The sequence below is a fragment of the Euwallacea similis genome, chromosome 27, assembly GCF_039881205.1.
Source record: "Euwallacea similis isolate ESF13 chromosome 27, ESF131.1, whole genome shotgun sequence".
NCBI classification, from domain to species: Eukaryota; Metazoa; Arthropoda; class Insecta; order Coleoptera; family Curculionidae; genus Euwallacea; species Euwallacea similis.
This window is the reverse complement of record NC_089635.1, coordinates 2,360,593-2,384,987: the sequence shown is the minus strand read 5'-3', so window position 1 is coordinate 2,384,987 and position 24,395 is coordinate 2,360,593. Positions and strand designations below refer to the sequence as shown.

Sequence of the window (24,395 nt, the reverse complement as noted above, 5' to 3'; positions counted from 1 at the left end):
AACGACTCGTCAGCCTTTTCGCGCTTGTTCCTGCGGCCTTGGAATAATTGCTAATAAATCAAGTTTAATTGAATATGATGTTAATTTCGCTTACAGCGTAGATGATATTAAAGATAATTTGAGCTGGTTAAATTATAACAATACTTTTTACGAAACTCCGTACTGAATATATGCACATAAAAAAGCACAATGGTTAGAGGCAATGCAGGTAAATAAAAATTTTATGCTTTTTGGCAGCAGTGGAAGCACTTACCGTTACCGCGATCATCTTTTTATTTACTATTTATTATTTATAATCCCAAACTCAACCTCATATTTGATAATCTTCTAGAAAGCTTAAACTAGTAGTGATCTTGGATTTTCCTCTACATTTTTTCATAACTTCTAGCCAATGGCAAGACTAGACGATCAAAACAGTATTTTCTTAATTGCCCTTGTGTGTCGAATAGAACTTTGTTATTATTATTTCATTGTCATCGTTTCCTTGCTTATAATACCAGATAACTTGTGTTAATTTGGATTGGCTGAATGATTTTATCGCTCAACTCGCAGCAAATGCAGTCCGCTAAGAACGTTAACAGTCTCCGTAATTTGCCGGAGTTCGTTAACGTAAATATTGGTAACGTTTACGGCTTGAAGTAATCTGCAGTCTCGGAATAACAATAACGTTAAGGAAATGCTAAATTAAGGGTATCAGAATTTGTGTATTATGCACACCTAATGTTTGAACACTAGCGGTTTTGATTTATTATTTCGTGGAATGTGGAAAAATTAAATCTGCCTAAGATAAAACAATAAACAGTTGTATTTTTTAAGGTAATCTTATTTATCCTAAACTTAACATAAATTTTCTCAAATACTTGTTCAAAACTTTCATACGCGTACATTTAATATATGTACATGTGTAAAGTCATGCCTGGTTTATATTGAATTTGACGAGAAACTTGTGCTACTACCACTCCTGGTTTATAACACATATACAGTTTACAATTCCTTTAACGTGTGAAAATATTTAATGCAATATTTTCAAATATTGTTTTTAAATTTTGTTTCAAGATTAATTCATTAAAATAATTTGGATTTTTAACAGTTCCAGACTCTAAAAAAATTCTTTGCACATATTTTTCCATCTATAGCTCAAATATTATTTCTCAAAACATACTTCAACTAGCAATTTCTTGCTTTACAAAAGTCGCAGCAAACATTTCCTTACAAAAGGGCCGAAAATAGAGAAACGGGTTAAAATTGAGTAACCATAAAAATAGAATTCGCACTGTCTTATAAAACAGTTCAGTTTTTGTTATTAAAATAATGCAGTTTTTTTTAATTGTTTAGAAACAAATTAATTTTTTTTAAAGCATTTCATGTGTGCGGTATGTTAATTCAGGTTGATAGAATGAAATATGAGCTCCCTTAAATATCCTGTATATTCCTCTAAAACTTTAACTATATTAACAATTTGAAAAATTCAAGTTTACACTTAATAAACTTCACTTCCCATATATTATCTAGAATTCTTCTCCGGCAGTGTTTTTACTTACACATAAATAGTGATGAGAAAAATAGTTTTGAACTTGATCTTACATAAAACGCAAGAATAAGACAGTGCCAAGCCCAGGTAAGATGAGCTTAATTATAGCTTTCTTTCGTATTTTTCTCTCAACAGACACACCAAAGAAAATAATATAGGAGGTAGTACTAGCTGCATTCATTATAAAAATGAGGAAAAATGGGAAATCTTGTTTATAAACATTTATCTCTTCTATCTAGTTGTCTTATTATTTCTTCAATAACAAACATAACCTACACATTTTTTATATTTGTTGCCATAAACGCTTTGCACCAAAGGTTGAAAATAGAAAATCTCCTGTGCAAAATAAATTCAATTTCGCCTCATAACAACACCATTGTCCCCGGATTACTTCAGCTCCCTCGTAGATTTAGATTTTAAATTAGACTTTCCATGTATCTATATGTATCAGTTCGACCTTTTTTGCTTCGATACTAGCCCTGCTTTTTCCTTCCAAAACTGAGTTGGTAACAACTTTTTCTTTTTTACTTCCCTCGACCTTTCCTAAGTAATATTTAACAACCATGTTAATGCCTGATTAATAGCGAAAAACAAGGATAATAAAAATAGCTAATTTTTAACTCTTAACGTTACGTACATTTAATTTCAAATAACTGTTATTTGATATCACGTAAATGGAGTAATAAGTCAAAATAGTGTAATATCATGGAATATCATTATAAAGGGAACGGAACACAACGAGGAGTTTATTTACCTTATGGTCGACTGTATGTAAACACTTGTTGTAGTTGTTGGGGGCTATTAAATAATGCTTTGCTAAACGAAACATGTTGGTAACCTTGTAACTTTGTTAGGTTGTTCATTCTATTTGATTTGAGCTTGAGCTAAAGGGGATGCATTTGTATGTTGAGTTTTTCGCTGTTGATTTTAAAATTGCCGCTTAATTATAAGAGTACAAGCAGAGAGAGCTTTTAATTTTCTAATAAAGATTCCACACATATCGCTTTCGTTTAATGCATCCTTTGCATTAGGCACCAGCATACGTTTCTTTAATGTATTCTTCACCCCATTTGCAATTTTGCTGTCTGCATTTTAGTGACGCAAATACCGTCCCGACGTCTGCTTGTGCCATTGAACTTTGCCGCCGTTTAAATTTTTAGACAATTAACCAATTCTTTGAGTAGCAGGATGTCAGGCGAAGTTCTTCATTATCCGACTATGCTTTTCATTCAAAGAGGAATTTAATATAATTTAGCTTTTAACTCTCACAATGCATTCATATCAAATTCATAACAATTATGATAGAGCGAAAAATATGTTTCGCTTTTTACAGTCACACGTCCTCCTTCGCATAGCAGATAATATGATTCTTTCATGCATTAATAATTGGTACAACTATATACAGAGCATTGTCGAAAAAGGCTTGATGCAGCTTTCCAGCTTCCCGCTTTGATCCTCCATGAGCGCAGCTATCTTCCAGCTTCTGTCGCATATTCCAGTCCGCCTGCGGCAGTCGTATCACGACTTTTGTCATGCTAACTCGTTCCGGAAACTCGCGGTCCGATCCAGAACCACGCGATCATCGTAAATAATTTTTTCGTCTTTTCTTTGGCGGCGCGCAACAAAGTTTGTGACTATTTGACCTGAACTAAAAATTTGTAAAAAATGATGAACCGAAAGAGGCAAAGTGTTACTGTTACTATGCTATACATTTTTGTGATTGTTAGGCAAGGTAGGTCAGGAGTTCAATATTGCATTTACTGGTCCTAACAGGTGTCTTCTAGAGCAGTAAATTTTTAAAAAGCGTGGAACAGCTCACTGTAGGTGTGGGAGAGTTTTGCATTTATTTGGTTCCGGATTAAAATATATATGCGGTCGATTTTATTAATGGAATCAGAGTTCCAAAACTTGTTATTGTTGCCACCGTATGAAGTTCTGAATATTTCATTTCGTCGAGGGTGACTGTAGTGATAAATCATATAATAGTTATTATTCGGTTTCATATTCAGCAGACAGGTTTATACACATACCAACGCATTTGGTATTTTCTCATTATCAAGCTATTTTGGTTCATTATCTCCTTCCTGTGGAATTACGGATAAAGCTAAATTTTACAATGAATTGTCGAAATTAAAGTTTCAATCGTGTATTGGCCAATACTTCTATACGTGCGCGTGACACAAGATTATCTACCCCCTATGTTGCATGGGTCGGAATTAAATAAATATCATATAGACGACTTAATACTGCTTTAAAGTAATTGTAATTCGTTTCAAAAGTAATGGGAATCCGAGGAAAGCATGAATTCAAGTGTACTTAAGTCCAACTGGAGGGCTTGAAGGGTGATTAAAAAGGAGTTTTGCTTGGACAGTCTCACAACGACTTGTAACGTTCTGATCAAATTCAGTTCTATATTCGGGAGTACTACCTTGATTTGGTACTACAAAACACCACTGGCTTGAGAAGTTTAAATATTTCAGTTGCTACAAATGATAATGTTGAGAATTATGAATTTAGTTCATTATTTAGTTACGTTAGGCAAAATTAAATGCTACAGAAACGTGGATGGTGTGATCAGAAGTGTAAATGTAACCTTTTTCAAAAGTCCTTCTTTCAGGATATTTAAAGGGGATATTTGAAGGTTACAAAAAAGAGGTGTTATAGCTGCAAAAGTTATACAACTCCTGTTTATACACATGGTGGATCAGAAACTATATGATCCCAAACGCTACGTTTTTCGAAAGCGTTTGTCAAAGGTTTGTTTGAAGCCAATTAGAGCGTGTTCTAAAATAACGACAATTGTAGGCCACATAGAAGGAAGTTAGTAGTTACAAAATTTATAGCAAATGTGGAGAAAAGCACGCCCTAGGACATGAAAATAAAATACTTCGGGCTCTAGAAATGGTCCTAAGTAGCATTTCCCTCCCTGGTTTTAATTAAGACAATTAGAGCATCTTCAAGGGAACAAGAAATTCGGACTTACAAAATTTGCAATAAATTCAGAAAAATATACTCTCTATCAGAACAGAAACAGATTTCAGAAAGACATTGGTAATTGAGCGCCTTTGTCATGAGTTAATTGAGCATCTTAGAAATGAACCAAATAACTTTTAACATTTATTATCAACGACTTTAGTGTTATTATTTTCAAGTATCTTAAAGCCGTCTGGATAACATTGCCACTTTTCCGCTGCAATATATCTAGATATGTCCAAGGCACGAAGTTAGTCACACCTTTGAATTAAAAACAATTTCTCGAAGGTTTACACAGCACAGGATGTGTGAGTTTGTGTTAGTTTGATTACTCCTTAAAGTTGGTTAAACAGATTAAAACTCTGAAGTCGCTTGCAGCAAGAACGCTTGGTTTCATTATGGGTAATTGCCCCAATTGTGGTACTTTTGCGGGATATGAAACACTGCTTCACAACACGTTGATTTTATTTAATAGTGCACTTCATTGCACTTCATAATAATAAGAATGGATGTATTGCTAACTGCAAGAGAATATATTAAACATCTCAGTAACTGAGAAACGTGTGTGTTTTGCCTAAGCAAGAAAAAACTTTACCGCAGCATCATGCTATTTGCTTTTATGCAATGACATAATTCTAAATATACAGCAATTCAAGGAAAAACATTTGTGTAGTTAACTAAAATTTCCAGCGTCCTAGTGAATTGAGAAATTCCATGTTTTATAAACCCAAAGGCGCAATTCGTTCTGACAGTTTTAAGCTCAATAAGGAGAGATAGAGTTTAGCGACTTGAGCTTTGGGTCTTGAGGGAAGAAGCCACAGTGACAGCCAAAAAATTGTTCCTAGACAGAGCAAAGTTAGCGTTGGTTGGTTCAAAATTAATCAATTTATTAAGATAGTAGTCTCTGGAAATTTATTGTCTAGAAAGTCAATTCAAAATGTCATGCCTGTGTACAGTTTCATTAAAATTTTAGCTCGTGGATCTCGTCAGTATAGTCGGAAAAGTAATGGGCATTATAACTTCGTGCGGTTGAACCTCTTCCCTTCCCTGCCTGACATAAATTGTCGCTGAGATCGTTATCTCTAATTGGAGCTGAAACTATCTGCACTAAATAGATAACTAAATAGCAAGAGAGTTGAAATTAATGGAAGTTTTTCATCCCACTGTCAATAATATTGTTCGCCGAAGATTAATGCATGTTCGAATCTACTCAAATTGCGAAACCACTTATAGATGCACGGATGTAAAATCCTTTTTTTTTGCACCATGTAACAAACTCATCAACAGTATTACTTGAGAGTAACTTATGATATAAATTTCGCATGCATTAGACAAGGGCCATTTAGTCACATAACACTTCATCAGCTGTCGCAGGTGAGTCGATGTAATTGTGATTGAAAATTTCCTTCGGCATAAAGCATCTGTTATGTGTCGGCCCTCTATGTATGGCCAACACTGAATTGACTCCTGTGTGACTCTATTGTTCCGATTGCTTTCAATTGACTCCAACATGGAGTAAGATTTCAGGTAAACAGCAAAGTAGATACGGTAATTATTGCTTTCTTGATTGTTAATTGGCGTAGGTGTACTGTTTTATTAAAACAGCTATTCAGAGGGAAGAATAGGAGTATTTAAGCGAATAAGAAATATTTTGAGACTACGAGCCCTTATTTAGTCATCGAGAATTCGAAGATGAAGACCATAAAAACTTCTCATTTTGGATTAATAAAAAAGGAGCAGAAACATAGTACATGGTACAGTTGGTTGCCAAGCTATGAGGGGTCGCAGAGTTTACGAAATTTTCTAAGTGAACATAAAATAAGTGCAGTTTGAACTATCAATCGGCGCCAGTAAAACTTTAAGCATTGAACTCAGTTGAAATTTTGTTACAATAAGTTTAAAATTTAAAACGAGAAAAACAGAGGGGTTTTGACAGTTTAGCGGAATTGAAAAACGTTAAAAACTAAACACAAGTAAATCTAACTTACAAAATTTTATAGAAAAAAAATAACTAGAAATGAGTATGGGAATATATCAGTTAGCACTAGAAAACCTTTCAGATTAGAAAAGTCTGCATGGATTAAACGCTTATTGTAACACTGAAGAACATGGTGCAAGATAAGAAAAACTAATGAGCTGCGGCACAAATACTAAATGTAATGCACGTAAAACACGTAATTTAAAGTTCTACCTGTACACTATTACGAAAAGAAGTATAAAGACCGAGTGCAAAATAAATTTCACTTTTAAAACTGTATCTGAAATTTCCATATCCACCAACGTGCCGTTCCCAATCAGTAATCAGGAAATATCAATGTTTGTGGTATATGGGAATCATAACAATAAAATTATGCAAATCAATAGAAATAACATTAGAGAGTAGTTTCGGTAAAATTAAATTCTGACATGCAATTCGAATTGTTTCCCTTGACTACAACTGCTTAGTGACGCCATTTTGAATTATTATGGCCATTTCGAATCGCTGTGGCATCTTTCTTCATTAGTCCCTCTTGGGCGTTGTTTGCTAAAGTTGGGAGGCAAACCACATGATCATGGAAAATTTGATAACTTCATTGTCTGTTCAGCCATTATATTCAGTTAAATACATTCAAACTACCAGCCTAGTACAAATAGCTTTGTCGGTCGTAGATTCAGATCGAATTACATGAAAATGAATCGCCGGAAAAAAATATTCATTTGAGGTTAATATATTATTAAGTGAAACTTTTCAGGCCAGTTAACAAAGCTGCCAACTTCCAGTTATGACTGACCGGGTTTTAGAGTGGTAGGATTCGATTTGATTACTTCATTATCTTTCCGTCCATTCTTAGCACAAGTGTCTTAGCGGATGTAAAAATTCCGATGCTAAGAGGCAATCCTGGGCTAAACAATTTCTTTTCTCTCAGCTCCTCTCAGCTTCAAATGGAAAAGTGAGAATAAAATCAGTTCAAACTGAAGTAAATGAAATGGCTATGTGCGTATTCTCGTCAGCACCAGTGCAAATTTTCCAGTCAGTGACAATGCTGCAAAACTTCGGGTCTTACTATAACATGCTGCGATAGGATTCATCGTATTTCCGGCCATTACACTGAACTTCAAATAAAAAAACGGAATAAAACAATCCAGTTTGAAGTAACTAAAAATGGATATGTGAGTACACCGGTCAGCATCAGTAAAACTTTTCGGGTCAGTTGACTGCAGCACGTCAGTCCTGATTATATTGTAGTGGCACGTAATTTCTTAACTTTATTGTCTTTCCAGACATTCTATTCAGTTAAATTGTTTTAAATTATTAGGTTAGTAGAAATGTTTCTGTCGATCTAAAAATTCTAATGCTGCGAGAGATCCAGCGCCTAAACCGTTTCTTTTATCTCAGCTCCCCCAGGGTTTAAATGAAATAAAGGGAATAAGTTAAATTGAGAATGGAGTAACTAAAAAGGGGTATGAGAGTATTCCCGTTAGCATCAGTGCAAATTTTTCGAATTATAACAATGTGAACCTCACTACAGTGCTGTAGAATTCAATTTGATGATCTTATTGTCTTTTCATCCATTATTAGGTGAGTACAAATTTCTTTACCTATCTAAAAATTCTAATATTGCCAGCGAATCCTGGCCTAAACAATTTCTTTTCTCTCAGTCCCCAAGCTTCAAATGAAAAAGAGAGAATAAAATGAAACAGGGTAAGCCGATAACGTATGCATTAAGCAATGGCACCCTATACCATTCCTTAGGGCATAACCGAGCTAAGTGTAGCACTGGGCGGTAATATATTCTTTGTAAAAGTACGTTAGTTGGTCTTTTGTGTTGTTTTCGTTTTCCTGTTATACAGTTCTCTGCTCATTGAACGAAACAACTCTGCCAAATAAAGTTTATACACGATGATTCTTGAAGTAGTTCTAGTGGAATTAGGATGGTTCAGATATTTATAGCGCGTTTACATTTTAAATTTCCCTTTACTTTTGGGGAAAACTTCTTAGCACACCTAAATATATGTCTATTGAACATTCCTATTTCTCGCAAAAAGGGCAATTTAGACCGAAACTTTCACTGAGGTGACAACTTGCTTAGGCGTATTGGATGAAAATTAACTGCAAAGTTTCTTATTAAAACAGGAATCGAGCAAATAAAACCACGCAATAAATAAATAAGGGAAAACAAACAGTAAGAGACAATAAAGGCAGATATTTATGTAAGTGCTGCACTTTCCCAGGAAAAGTTGTTCTTACATCAAATTGCTTGTTGAAGGAAGTGAAATGCTTTTCGTTGAGTACGTGGAGGGAAAATTATACCTCTTTAACATTTATAAATGTTGCCATCTTAGTAATTAAAGAGCTTATTGTGAAGTTCGATGTTTATCAAAATATTAAACTAATAAACTTGGTTATCATAAATTTGTGGCTTGAGTTGGGGTTTCACAAAGATCAACGGTTGTCTAGGTTTTGCTAATAATTAATCAACGTAAGTACATTCTCGTCAACATGGAAACATTCTGTATGAACGACTACTCTCAAGAGAGAGGTTTAAAATTTAACTAGGTCCTAGTTTCAAAACAGCGACGGGATGCGACTATATTGAATATTTCACTTAATACTACTGGAGAAAGCACTTGGTGCAATTTAGCTTAGTTATTAAAACAACACGTGGTTTTTTAATCCTCTCTCAGGGAATAATAATTGGTAATAATATATACCTCATTTATAAACTATTAATATGAGACTTTTTTATTCTTTGAATAACCTTCCCACTCTGACACTTTAATCTTTCATAGAAGATATTTATCAAAGGATATGCTATTAAACGTCTTCAATTTTATATGCGTGTAATATTCTCAAGAAGTTTCCCAGTATTAAAGACATTAAATGACGTAGAGATGAAACTTTTTAACTTATGGGTTTAAAGTAACGGTTATCTGATGCCCTGAATTTCATCAAAAGATTTTTCATATTTGTTTGTATAAAGTTAATCTCGGGGAAAATACTTTTAAAGCGAAAAATTGAAAAGCGAATATTCCTTTTTACCTTTTGTTCCATTTGATTATTAATAAATGCATATTGGAAACCTAAAGAGTTCAGTTTAACATCGGAATGTTTCTTTAAGGATTACAACCTAATTTTCTTTCAGACTGAGAATTTAAAAATATTCGAGTTCCGGAAATTATCCAGTTTAAATACGTGAGTCGTACTAGTCTTGATGGTATCCACGATAGAATGTTTCAAATAGTTCATAAAGTGAGCGATAGTTGTTTTGGACAAAAAAGTCTCGAGTCAGGAACTGACACCAAACATTAATTTACATCAATTTTGACTTCATTAGTTCTTACGTTCCCATACGTTTCTAGCCTCAATTTTGGATTTTTAATTCTGATCGGTACCTGTTAAGAGAAACTGTCTTTTTCAAAAGTCAGTCAGATGTTCCAAAAACCATTTCAGAACATTTTTATTTCAAAGAAGGTACTTACGATATTAATACATTTTTATATTACATGTTCTATTGATCGTATTTTCTATAGGGCATGCTCTACACTTATCTCCAATTTGAGATAACGACGCGTAAAACTTTTATTATTACACTTTCTAAGGATCTTCAGCTCCTCAGCTTTCTGGATATAGTAAAATGGATGGCACGTTTTCATCGTAGTTGTAGGATTTTCGAAGTTATATTAACAATATACATTTTTGAAAAATTTACACAATTTTTGAAAAAATTACAAAATCACTATAACAATTTAAAAAGAAACGCTTAGAGAAAGTATCGATCAGGTTCCTTGTTTCCAAGGAAATCTTGGTCTTAAAATTAACAGTATATTAATCCTTTAGCACTGGATGTGCTAATTAATTTTCTAAATTTACAAGATACGCAGAAAGTTGCAGAAATTTCACAAAACTTAATTTGAAAATTTCGAATTTCAATTTTTAATAGAGCAAAATTTATTGAAGTCTACAAAGTTTCAAAAAAAAGAATGCCTAAAAAAATGCAAGAGTTCAATACATTTTATATACACTGCACATTAAATATCACAATGTTAATCAAATATAATTTAGATCCATAGATATTAGATTGCTCTTACTTACAAGATAATTTACTATAAGAATATTCTTGCTAATTTTACAAGTTTTTGAGTCAGTACTTCATAGTTAGTTCAAGCTCCACTGAATTAATAATAAAAAATGGTCTAAAAATGCCTTGATTTAAATTTTTATGCTAGACGCTAAGAACCTTTTTAACCGAGTACATCCAATTTAAATTTTTGAGTGGTAACCGGGTACCTCCCATTCGCTTCAGGAAACAATTAACATTTAAAATTTAATTAATCCTCACCTAATAGATTTTCGTAACTTTTTTTAAAGTCAAATGTTATTCGAAACCGTTAATTTGGGAGACCTTTTATTCATGAGATTCGTGAATATTTTTAAGTAATTAAGTAGTCCCACATGCTTTATCAATAGATATTTGCTGCTTCAAGTTTTTTAATTAAAGCTGCCAGTTCACTCTCTCATTCCCGGCGTTTGTTAAAGGTATGTATAATGAAGTCTCTAGCCTGTCTCGTTTTAGGCATTGTTTGCACAGAGTTCAATTAGATTTTGGATGCATTTTATCCAATCCCCCCCTATTAAAACTGATGGGAATGATGTATTACTTTACTTCTTAATTACTGGGGATTAGAAGTTATTATAACTGGAAAACGGAACTTTTGTCGCAATGGAAATAATCCTTCTACATACAAATGGAGAATAACCTTAGAGGCTGGGATATTTCAAATTAAATCGTACCAATACCTTTGTAATAAAAGTAAGGGTTAGCGCCTTCCGTTCTATTACAAAAGAAAGGGGATCTGTTCAATAATTGGCAGAGGGTTTATAATCTTAAACGCCAATCTAGACAGCATTAAGCCTTAATCGAAAACTCCTATATTAGGGATGTAGTAAAATCAATATACCTTTTCCTAGAGTTACTTTTCCAAATGTCTTCATTCGAACTACGAGAAATATCGGCGATTCTATTAATTTTGAATTTGGACTTGGTTTTGCATAGAGCTCACGAACAACTTGCTACTATTGATGCGATTTTAAACTTGTATGTAAATTTATCATTGGAACTTAGATAGAATGAAATCCCTATAAATTTAGTTACATCAGCCCAAATCCGGAAATTTAACATTGTGTACCAAGCTGATAGCGCTTAACCCTTAATTAACTTTTCAAACACAGTAATATTTATGCATTTGGCAATTAGCTACATTTCATACACTTGAAAAATAATGTAAGTTCCAGGAGGGATACAAGTAAGTGTAATAAAATATATAGCCCGCCTGGGAAATTAATATAGAGTGTCTTAGTCTCGACCTTTCCGGGAACAGACGGCTGCTTATTTTTCAGCAGCCTGTGACCCAGTGCATTATGGGGTAAAAACTTGGGTTGTTAGACTTAACCCCAATGAAATATGACTGTTTCTTGTTTCTTAATTTTTATCTTTTGAGCTCCCGAACAAATGCCGTTGTTCGTTCTTAAAATACTCCCCGCGTCAAGTGAACAGGATAATTCTTAAATTTAGGTGCTTACTTACTTTTAGGTTAACAGAATAAAATGGCAGCTCTTTTCTTTAATATTATCATCATTTGTAACGTAATCTTAACAATAATATTGATGTTCATAATCTGATACTGTATGGCTTACCTTTTACCGTCAAATTTTATTTTTCGGTGAATGTTTCTATATTGTTTTTTTCAATTGAGAAATTGTATATTTAATTCAATAAATCAAGTGGATAAATAACATGCTGTAATTTAAATCCAATTTATATTGACTTCAATAACATCTAAGACAAGCTTAATAGAATCACTTTTCATATAGGGTTTCATTAAGTATCGACTTACTCTCTTATGAGACTGAATTATTTAAGTTAATGAATCCCAATAAAATCTTCCAGGGAGTTAATTATAGACCTACGGCGTACGTATATTTTCGTCCCTAAGCTAAAAGCTGAAAATCCAATATTGTAGCCGTCACTGGCCGTTTTTAGATAAACTTTCTTAATGATAAACCACTGCGGGTGAATCAGGACAAAAAGAGTACATATAATTGGGAAATTTACTTTCCCGAACTAAAAGACAGGGCAAAGCACTGCTGTATGTACAAACATGAGATGCAGATTTGTTTTTAGTCCGTGTTTTATGCAGACGATGAAAAGGGACTCGACAGCTGTCGCCTGCTCGGCCGGACAGCCGTACTGGACACTATAAGTCCAACAGGGATCCAAATATAGTTTTCTTGACAATTTGGCTCGTTGTCTCATTTCAACCTAAATGGAATATTAATTAATCTTTTCGTTTTCGTGCAAAAAGCAAACCCAGCGGTTTTCAAGTTCTGAAAAACGATACTTCGGATCCTGGTTTGGTGATAGACATAAACTAGTTTGTGGGGGTTTAATGGTGTTAAATCCAGAGAAACTGCTATATTTATATTAACTAAACATATGGTATTGCAGAATTTATGGACAGGTTTTGTTCAAAAATTTATGAGTTTAGAGGATTAAATAGTCAAGTTGGTCTAAACAATCACAGGGAATAAAATTAAATATTGCTGCTGTCATATATTCAAGCTATCGCGTATTTTTTTTGACAATTGTTTAAATTGGAAATTATTGGATATTCACAAATAAAGGGGGAAAGTTTCTTATTAATAAACATTGAAAGAAATTTTCTTATCAAACTTTAAATTACCAGAGTCTATTTCCACAAGAACACGTTTTCTGTCTGCTGGATCCACCTCAATCTGCCAATATCCACTCATTAAGTTTAGACTGGAAAACCATTCTACGTTTCCCAAGAGAGTAATTGGCAGAAGATAATTGTCTTCGTTGGTGAAATTGTTGAGATTCTTATAGTTCACACATAACCAGATTTTGCCGTAATTTTAGAACCTCTTTAATATTGTAATTTTAGAACCATTTTGTATATTTGTAAGATATGGATTTGCGTACAAAAAAATTACCCTGTAGATTTAAAAGCTCTGTTGATGTGTCGTCCTGTGCATGATATAAAATGTAACTCACAGTACACGTTTGTTGTAAGTAATATTGAACATCTAAAACTTTACAAAACTAAAAACTTCCCAAAAACATATTCATATGATATGCCTACCTTAAAAGAAGCTTTCTTTTCTTTAATGCATTGATCCATCCTTTATACATATGTATACATAGTCAATTTCAAAAGTTCGAAGACAATAAAATGGTCGAATAATTGTTGATAGAAAAAATGCTTTTTAATAAATATTTTAATGAAGCTTCATTTGTTAACAAATGAAATAATACAAATTTAATGTTCCAATTTTATTTTTCATTATAATCAATTTTGTTATATTTTCAAATCTAATTTAACCTGAAATATTTAGTTATTAGTCGTTGTTGATTAGTTTTAATATGCAAATTATCTATAGAAGCTGTGGTTGATGGGCACAATTATTCTTAACTGGTACCTATCAGAATATCCACTGTAATATACTCTCCAACACGACGATAAAAAAGACATTTTATAGAGAATGCGAACATTAAAAAGAAGCGCTGCAGCATAACTAAACATTAGACTACCAAGATTGATTACAATGAAACATTAAACAGGAACATTAAACAAAGAAGGCGACATTAAAAAAAATATTAAAAAGCATGATTTTTATTAAAATTGAGTGGTGCCATCTCAACATTATAATTTTTTTATTTTTAAAACTCTTGGCCATTATCATTCTATGGGTCTACGCAACTCACATCAGTCCATTAAACGGCAAAAGTATGCTCACATAAAACACACTTACCCCATGAATTTTTTATTCATATTTGAGTAGATATGCTGTTCAGAAGTATTATTATGAAACCAGAAATATATTTAAATAAAGCCTAAATATATAGATTAAGATTTATTTGTCAGGTCAACGTTTCGCGGTAACGTAATATCATTTTGCATTACACGGTATTATTTTGTTTGTACAAGCCACATGTGCGGTCTACAGGGCTGTTGTACCAAGTATAATTTTGATGGTAATTACAACATAATATAAAAATATGCTAAAAAACGTGATGAATTCTACGCCTTGGGACATTAAGCGCATATATACGTGTAATACCGAGCATTCATAAATATTCAAAAGGGGTATGTACTTACCTGAAAAAAAATTCCTTCCAAGGCTCGACTTGAAACTGAATTGCCATAAATTGCGTTTAGACTAAATGTGATTAACTGTGACCTCCTTATTGTATGAAAAGCTTAAGAAGGTAAATATTTTATTACGCTAACCGTCATTCATGCTGGAAATGGCAAACAAAAAATTAGAATTGGAGACCCTAAGTTTGTCATACGACAAAAAGTAATAAGATGGATATAATCTGACATGGAACTATACCCAAACAGCAAAGCTTAAAGAGTGTTACAAAATCCACCATATTTCTTGTTTTACTTGAATCAAGCCCTTTTGAATAATGTTACCAAACGTTCATCAGTAGAGTTTAAAGATTAAAAATTCTATAAAGAAAACTTCATTAATCGTTCACTCATTATCCTCTATTAAATTAACACGTATTTTCCAGATAACACTCCATCTAGTAAAAGGGAGCTTAAGACATCGCAACAAGAAGTAAAAAATGTTACGGCAAGCATGGTGAACTTTAATAAATGATGATGAATTGCACTTAACTTTCGACAGCAAATTAGCTTTTGATGTTGTGTTATAAAATTTCCTCGGAACATATTTTTCATAATTTATTTTCCACAGTCGTTCCTCTTGTCCAAGGGTTCCGATATTTTTATTTTGTTAAGCTTAATAGTGTTACAACAAAACAGCTAATGACCTGCTGGGATGTTTTTCAAATTTGAAGACAAATTTGAAAGCATGCTTATACGACAAATTTAGAAGTATGCTATATATTTAGTTTTCTATTTAGAAATGTTGTTTTATCTAATTAACTAAAGTTTCTTTTCAATGTTTAGCTAGCAATCAAATGAGTTCCTCCTTTAAAATTAATCTGCCTCCCAATGAGAAAATATAAGAGTCTAGATTAATTAGTTTCAGAAACATTACTATTAATTAAATCGTTAATTTTGATATCGATTTTAGAGACATTATTTCAAGATAAATGAAACTGAGCTGTATGAAATTTATTTATTTTTAATATTTTTAATTTCATTTCTTGAAAAACTTTCCACTGTGACTCAAGGCGAAAATAATTCTAAATTTACAAAAATACGCGAGAGTTCACACTCTGATTTTTATTGTAGGGAAACTTTTAAAAATGCACTTAAAAAGCTTCACGCGAGATATCCGGAAGGTTTACAGATGTGTGACTTTTTTCAGGCAGACGTAACGAATTTTACGAGGACACGTGATAAACGTGTGTATGGTGTAAAAAAGTTAGCGAAAGTGGTTTAAAACTTTATTTTTAAAATTGTCAATTACTACTGTATTTAAAAGTTTAAATTAGCAATTTTTATATTATGTGATATACATTCGTTACACTCTATTCGTTAAAAATATCATCAAATTTACATTTATTTAGCACTTAATGTTATTGCTGTTACTTTAGAAGACATATCATTCTCCAAACGAGATTATCGAGAAACGCAGCGATTCTCGACTAGTGCTGAAGAGTATACCCATTGTACCGCACTCTTCTACAAAACGATAAAATTGTACAATTCAGATTTTTTGAAATTCGGACACGTAAAAAGCTATTTAGGATAAAATTAGTAAAATCGAACGGCTGTTGATCAGGTTTTCAAACTATTTTTACGCACTTTTTTGTCCCCAATTAACTATCGCTCTGTAGACTTTCATTATCATGTGACGTGTATACAATTAAGAAGACAAGCACTAAAAAGCTAAATAAAATAGCTGGCAACCGCTAGGAGTAATGGAAAATAAATTGACATAAACTTTCAAACTTTAACACCTCGTATCTCAGAACTAACATCGTTAGAAAACATACAAATCACTGTGTAAAATAGTATTTTATACTTAATGTGTCGTATATTTAATCAATTAAGTGTGTTCCCCTGCTGATTTCTAGGATGTTGAGGAGAACATTTTCACATCCTTTAACGTGAATTTGTAGTCTTCTCCCTCTTAATAACTTCGACTGCAGATCCTGGTTATGCATTCTATTCACACTTGACTGCATCGCTTGAAATGTAATAGAATTATGGAATTTTGATTCAAACATCATTAGAGTTATTCGTACATTAGACACTGCATGTATGTACAACACATTGTATAAATTAGCATGGAAAATTTCTGCTTGTCAACTATAGCGCAACAGTAATGTCGACTAAATCCGAAGGAGCGTTTGTTTATTCGCAGAGTTGCAGTTCATAATCTTTAGAGCAAATTGTGATAATCCTTTGAACAAATAAACGTGGGCATTTGCCGAAATTGCAATGGAACTGCTAACCAGTAAGTACATGATAATTCGGCCTCAAGGCGTTAATAAAGTGCTTATTTGATTGCAATAGTTGAAATGTAATATTTTTGGAGCAATATTTGCACAGTTGAAAGAGTCGGAAGTCATCCGATAAATTCACACAACGTTTCCCAGTCTTGAAAGGTTACCACATTTCACAAAGATCGTGCGTTTAAATAATTTGAGTAATCCGAATGATTTAGGTCATACGACGAGTTGTTGCTGAATTTTAGGCAGAATAAGCCGCGATCGCATTTAACTTAAAGTGGGGTTTACAAACGCTAACGACTATTCGATTAGCGTCAGCAACATTGTGCGTTTAAATCGTATTTATTTGTCTCTTGTTCAGGGGTAAATGGAAAGTCTGTGATGGTAGGAATTACAAATTTACCGTATCAAACAAACCAGCACGTGCGGAGTATGTGCTGAACAATACTCGCTCTAATTCAAATTAAACCTTGAGCATTGCGCACGTCCATTCATGTGATGCTACCAGTAATCCTAAATTGAAATTTAGAGTCTGATATTCACTATGCACTGACAAACAAATTTACAGACTGCTCTTCATTAGATTCTGCAATGAACTAGTTATCTGGAGCAATTTCAATTCAATGATGATTTATGTGTCAGTAAGGCTTATATGAAACACCAAATCTATCTCCCTTGGAGCATTATCTGTCTTACCATCCTATGACAATATCAGTGGCCAGATTAATAATAAGCGATTCACGTGTCTCATCAGTCAAGTAATTTTTTAGAGACAGGTACGTGAGCGGCAAAAGAAAAATTGAATTGAGCATTCAGACTGTGAGAAGACACTCGATAATAATGCTTACTTGAGCGTGGTGAAAAATAAGCAGACATGTGTGTGCCGTGTTTCTCGAAAGATCGGAAAGGCACTCTAAGAATATTAGTTTTTTAGACTTGCAATATATTTTATTGCTGCTATACGATATGGAAAATTTATGACAATATCAAGGAATAATTCATTTGGTGGAGGTAGCAGGTATTTTACAAATAATGTCGGAAACATGTTGGGTGAAACGTTCTTATTTTTGCGCTCATTTTTCTTTTGCATAACGTCTTTTGAATACTAAACCCCAGCTAAAACGAATGTTTTTAAGCACATGCATAATAACACGTTTCACATATAAAATACCTATCGGCATAGAACTCCGCGAAGTATAAAATAACACAATTTCCTTTGTTAACCATAATGTAATTACACAATAATTCCAACTAGCGATTTAAATAAGTCAATTTCTATGCAAATAATGTATAAATCAAATGAAAAACAATTGTAACTTTGCTTTCTGTCACTAGAATAAATAAATTAAAGTTGCAGATAACCGAGTTGCCGTCATTTTAATTTTTGTTTTGTTGCCTGGCGCATTCAATAATAATAAATTTTTGCACGGGGTTACTGAAATTAAATGTATAGGGGGAATGTACAAGTTGGTTCTAACAGGCCCATTTGTTTAATAAAACCGCATATTCTTTCCAGTAAAAGTGGTCGATAATATCGCGTTAAACTATAATAACAATTTCGTTAATCTAAAAACAAGTTTAATGTTTAATCGAACCAATGTTAACCAAATTATATTAATATTAGTACTATATTAATAACTGAGCAGAGATAAGGAAAATATCAATAGCGATTAATAGAACTGAATATAATAATAATGGATCTGATAATTGCCAACAAAATGAATTAAAAAATTATTAATTTAAATGCTATTAGCTCAGTCAGGTATGTCTAAAGAGCAATATCATTAAAATTACTTTCACAGTTGCAAATTATAAGAATATCTACGGAAAATTTAAACATTTGCAGTACTAAAGTCGATGAAACTACTTAATTTAAAATATTTTCAATGGACACTTTACCAAAAATCTATGTCCATTTCTTATTATTTTAATTGAATCGGTATTTTACTGCATTCAATCAAAATCAATCTAAATACCTTATTTCACACACTATTGAAAATTTTTGGATATTCACATCACCTTTATTTTTTTCTGTTCTATTAGTACCTTTTTCCAATTTGCTGTCGTTTTTATGGAGTTTTATATTCAGTTTTACTCTATTCTATTTTTCTCCTTTATATCTGTACGCCTAATATCCTTTAGCTTCCTATTAACATGCTCAAATCAACATCTATTTCTTCCTAAAGTTATTTTGAGACTCGTAGTGTTAAATCTGGGGAGTATTATACTCCCTAGATTTAAAACTTTTGCCCCTGAGTGTGGGCCCAGTCCTCGTCAAAACAGAGTCGTGCAAACTCAGTGAACTTCTCTCCAGTAAACAAGCGTCTCATTCGACCCATTTCCACATAAAATATAAAAGGGGCCTCATGGTTTGAGAGTTCAACAGCATGAACAATACAATAGACAAACTCAGCACAGAGTTTCCAGCAGGCATAATCAATAATTTTAGACGAACCACACATAACTTTTGATAAGTTCCCGACGTACATTCTCATATCGTTGGGCAGTGAAAGGTTCAAGTACTGCACGCTGCCAGAGCTCTGATCTATAAAATTCATGCTCAAATCTTCAGTCACTATCATATAAGGGTAACTTCCCAGTTAATATGACGTAAAGATCACTTATGTAAAATGGCTTCTACATTATCAAAGAAGATGCCATAATCAGAAACCGGGGATCAATGTGCGTCTATAATGAACAAATTTAAGGTCTTGTTAGAAATGATCCACAATTAAAACGTTTTTCCCACGTAAACCTGGGGGTACATATCCGTTGAAACAAATCCGTATCCAGTCTCTCGCTCGTGTCTGATAATAACACATTATATTATGAGAGTAGTAAGAAGCATCTTACGAGCAAGACGAAAGTTTGCAATCGAGCTGCAGGCGATGTCAGTAATTTCATCGAGAAAACATGCCTTGCTCTGGAGCATTGTATAATGGTTTTTTCTACAACTTACCAAGGCTAATAACATTAAGAAAATATGCATTGTATGGACTATTTGATCTTAAACTTATTGAAATATTAATAATCATGACAATCTCTAGAGGTGAAATATGTTTAGTTTGTGTTCTGAAATCTTGCACCAATACATGTAACACACCTGTGGTGGTGTCGCTGTCACAGTTATTCTAATCTATCAGTGTCCTAGCTGAAGATCGTTATGTAACATTTTTATGAACGCTTTGAAGTTTCATTACACACGTTTACCTGTAATTTCTACTTTTCCTTTACAGGTCAGTCTTACGTTATTTACAATTTACTTTGCCCAGAAAATAAGTTTAAATATAGATTGTCTTCTCGACATTTAGCCAATGTTCTACAGTAAATAATAGATGGGGGCTAGAGAGAGTAATTAAATAAATTTCAAGCTCATCAGTCTTATTCCGAATACATCGGATGCTAAAAAGTACCGCTGTCAGCATGGTCTTGTCCCCGTCCCTGGACCGTGATCTAAAGAACGTGACTGGCAATCAAGGGTCAATATTCTCAATTATGTCCTTTAATCTGTTCAACCCCTGTATGTCGGTTGGTGGTACCAAACAAGACCTCTCTTCCAGTTCGTGATGTAAAGTTCTACTACTAAGACTACATTAAGTGTCTATGCAAAAAATATTATAAATTAATCAAAATAGACACAAGGCCGAATATAAAAAAGCTCGACACAAATCGCTTTTGTAGCCAGCTTGTCACAGAATTATGCTAAAAGCCGTATGCTCTGTGTTAATAATTTAATCACAGCAAGAAGCGTTAAGTATTGTCAATAATTTATCTTCCTTGTCAGTCCAGGACCATCAATCTTCGTTCCTGAATTTATGCATGCCTCGTGGCCATTGTCAGCTAGGGTTATATCGTCAAAACCCCTCTCGTAACCGTAAAATCTAAGGACCTTATTTTCCTGATTCTTGAATTTGAGCCACCAGCTGAAGCGATTAATTAGAAAGCGGTCTTGAATCTAGTGGACGAAGAAAAACGAATATTCGCTCTGAGAATATTTTTGGAAACAACAAATCTTATTGGGTAGCGTAAGGCTTAGCGAGGACTTCGGAGGAGCTTGTTTGTTCATGTCGGCCCAAGTTTCGAGTTAAGAGTGAACTATTAAGTACAGTTAATGGATGGGAAATCCGCCACCGTCAAATAACGAACAAGAATTCCATCTTCAGACTTCGAAAATTCAAATTGCTTACTGTAGTGATCTCTTTTCACCTACAAGCTTGATTCAGCAAAAGATTATAGACCATTAGTTGAATAACATCCAAATATTCAATGCTAGACTATTAATAATGTGGAATGCATGTTCCATTAATTCACTAACGACGATAAATCTAGACTAGGCCAAGGTACAAGATGAGAGTGGGATGAATATGCTTCAATTAAAACCTTCACCTGAATTTTCCGGTTTGGAGTAAATCATTTTGAACCATTCCCGATAACAATTAGTCACTGGAAAAGTATCAATTTACACTATAAAATTTGAATGTAAATTGAATATAAGTATAATTAATTGGAAATTGCACAGTTGTGTTCATTGATGGGTTTAAATTTGTAATGGAAATTGAATTCAAACAGTGCCACGAAGGTTTTAATTATAAACATTACATCCGGCAATACGACAGCGCTTCCGCAAAATTTCGAATTTGGGTAACAGCAAAAACTATAATTGTATTAGTGCGATAAAAACAAATTTATCAACAAATTATTACGGATTTCTGCGATATGAATCGCTCATTGAGTTTCCCCCACCGATTTTGAATCAATACAACCGTCCTATTATGGTACCTATATTAGTTTTAATTAACATTTTAACAAGGATTCAGCTAAAATAAATCAGATTTTGTTTACCTAATTAGTTAATTATAAAGTTAATTTGCGATTGTAAATATTGAAATGAAATTTATGCCGTTGTTACATACAACCATGTTCGGATAAGCACGATAACTTTATTGACGGGTCTCTGGTAATAAATTATGATTTCAATTATAAATTAATACTTCTATTCGAAAATGCAATACTAGATATTGGACTAAATACATTAAACATTAAAATTTTTATGCAAAACGCAGTCACGAGCGATGAATCATATGCACATATGTACATAAACAAAGACCTAACATAATGCCAGTAAAATCCATCTCATACTATATAAAACATCAGTCTTAATATTTAATAACGCCGGACGGTTTGGGCGTGATAATTTTTGTATGAGCCTGCCAGTAAAAGTTTATGGAGGCAACCAGCCACGGCATTTTAAGAGCCTGACTGAAGAATTCATAAAATTGCTCCTGTAACAATGGACCGCTCAAACGTGTGTCCGGCATGGGCCACGCAAGTTACAATAGCTCCTGAAAATTGCTTTTTTGGGATAAACCCATTAATAATATAGCTGATGTGATTGACATCGAATTATACAAAAGATATGATGTTCCCTAGTTTACGGGGACATTTTGTTCGTGCATAATATATTATCCCTTCGCAACAAACAAAATCATGGACAATAACATTCCACCGAAAGTGTAAGGTATTATAGCTTGCTGTGCTTCATCTATTTATTATTACCGAAGGGTAATATTTTCTTGCAAGTCACAGGCAATAAATTGAATATCTACCCACTTTTCTAACTTCCTACCTAAAACAACACTTTCAAGTTAAGTGTTTTATAAAAAATTAATCGCGATGCAACATGTGCTTTCGCGAAGCGTATGACAACATTTTCTACAATATAAGCATTCACTTTGAAAATCGTCCTCGCTGAGATTCCATCTTAAAAGCAATACTTTCGGATCCACTTGGCTTATAAATATTTAAGTACGTTTTGCTGGGATTTTAATTTGCAAGCTTCTTGTATAAATAGGAAAGTAGATCTGAATAACTTCTGAATAATATAGTCTGTATTCACACTGTTTGCAGCAAAGTTTGCCCGCAATAATTAAACAACAATCATCATTAAACTTAACCGATAAAAACTGGTAAATTTGGACATCTTAACCAGATGAACATTAGACGCTTTAAAATTTATAAACGCCTGACAAGTATGAGGCTAATCTTAGCTTGGCTACGGCAAAATTTAGTTAGAAAACTTCACCGAACTTAGGTTAAGTGGTTCGAGGCTTCACAGTGATAAGAAAATTGAATACATCAGCTCGAGCAGCCGAAGTTTGCATTGAATAAGAGCCACGAAACTTCAAAGCTAAACACTGTTGAATGCCGCTACTTTTCCCCGATTTATATTGAGGCTTCTTTGAAAGGTAACTATCAAATATCGAACTAATATTTAGTTTAGAAAAGTTTTCAAGAGTTGGAATGACGCTATCTTTTTAAGCGAAATTTCTGCTAGAAATTGTTGCGGTTGCAATACTTTATTTTATGGTTATTAGGGAATACTGCAAGTTTTCTCTCGAGTTTTGCTTCCTTAATTTGAATTATTTATTCAGGTTTAGTGTAAAAGTTCAAGCGGACTGAAGAAATTGCTAAAGCTAAAAGTAGGTGCATTTTAGTGCCTGATATTGTTTAAGCATTCGAATGCTTTAAATTATAGTACAGGTGAGGCAGTTTATACCTGCAGAACTCCGGCATTTCAGAGAAAGCTTTAGTAGTAAACTAGCGATATGGTTAAATGAATAATAAAATGGAGCTATTATGGCTAGTGCATGAGCAAAACGACACCAAGGCCAGGACTAGACTCATTTTAGTCTTTTGTTAGTCTTGTTACCCAAATGCGACCGACGCGGGCGGATTACAGAGGGAGTATCAGAAACGTTAACACAAATGAGTGTAGATAGAGGATAAAATAATAGAGGGACTCGGTTAAATATGGCCTATAAAAAGTATCTTACTTTGTTTCTACAAGATGTTTAAGTGTTTTCTTCTAGAAATTGAGAATAAATTTACCAGTTTTTGATTTACCACTTTCCTACTAGTTTTTGAATACGATAAATTTATTTAAAATCTCTCTTCCAAGCTAGTTGATAAATAGCACCACCAGGCCAGTCTTAGCAACGTGCAAAAATGGAGCTTTTCTTCATTGCCGATAATTTCAAATTTTTATGAATTCTAATATTTTGATACTTCAAAAAGATGTCCAGCAAAAAATGTTGTACCTCTAACGGTTTTCGAGATATTTTCAATGAAGTTATTCAGTTTGAGCGCATTCAATGCATTAACTGCTTGCATTACGAAGCGGGCCATTAAAACCATAAAATGTCACACGGGCGTCTTTTTACTGATGTTTATAATTTTGATAATCACTTATAATTATGCTAATGAACACCTTATTTCATCAGTGTGATAAGTAAATTGTGTTCTACTTTCATGAATGCCTCGACACAATGAATTCACTAAAATTCAGATGAGAAATATGATTTGTACTCATACGCAAACAAATTTTAGAAATGATCGTGCTGAAAGATAGTTAGGACTTTATCCTAATAATACACAACTAGACTATCGAACTTTTAAAC

General features: G+C 33.3%; 1 protein-coding gene across 4 annotated transcripts in view; it reads left to right on the top strand.

Annotated features, from left to right (window-relative positions):
* The first annotated feature begins 3,032 nt into the window (after window positions 1–3,032).
* LOC136417243 (lachesin-like) overlaps window positions 3,033–24,395 on the top strand; it is an 87,809-nt gene continuing 66,446 nt past the window's right edge. For 3 of the 4 annotated variants that reach the window (XM_066402837.1, XM_066402833.1, XM_066402836.1), the window contains exon 1: window positions 3,033–3,263. In XM_066402837.1, coding sequence (XP_066258934.1) covers window positions 3,197–3,263 — 67 coding nt within the window. In that variant the 5' untranslated portion in view covers window positions 3,033–3,196. Of the gene's footprint in view, window positions 3,264–16,815; window positions 16,944–24,395 lie in introns of those variants that run through there. The other variant, XM_066402835.1, reaches the window with a different exon arrangement.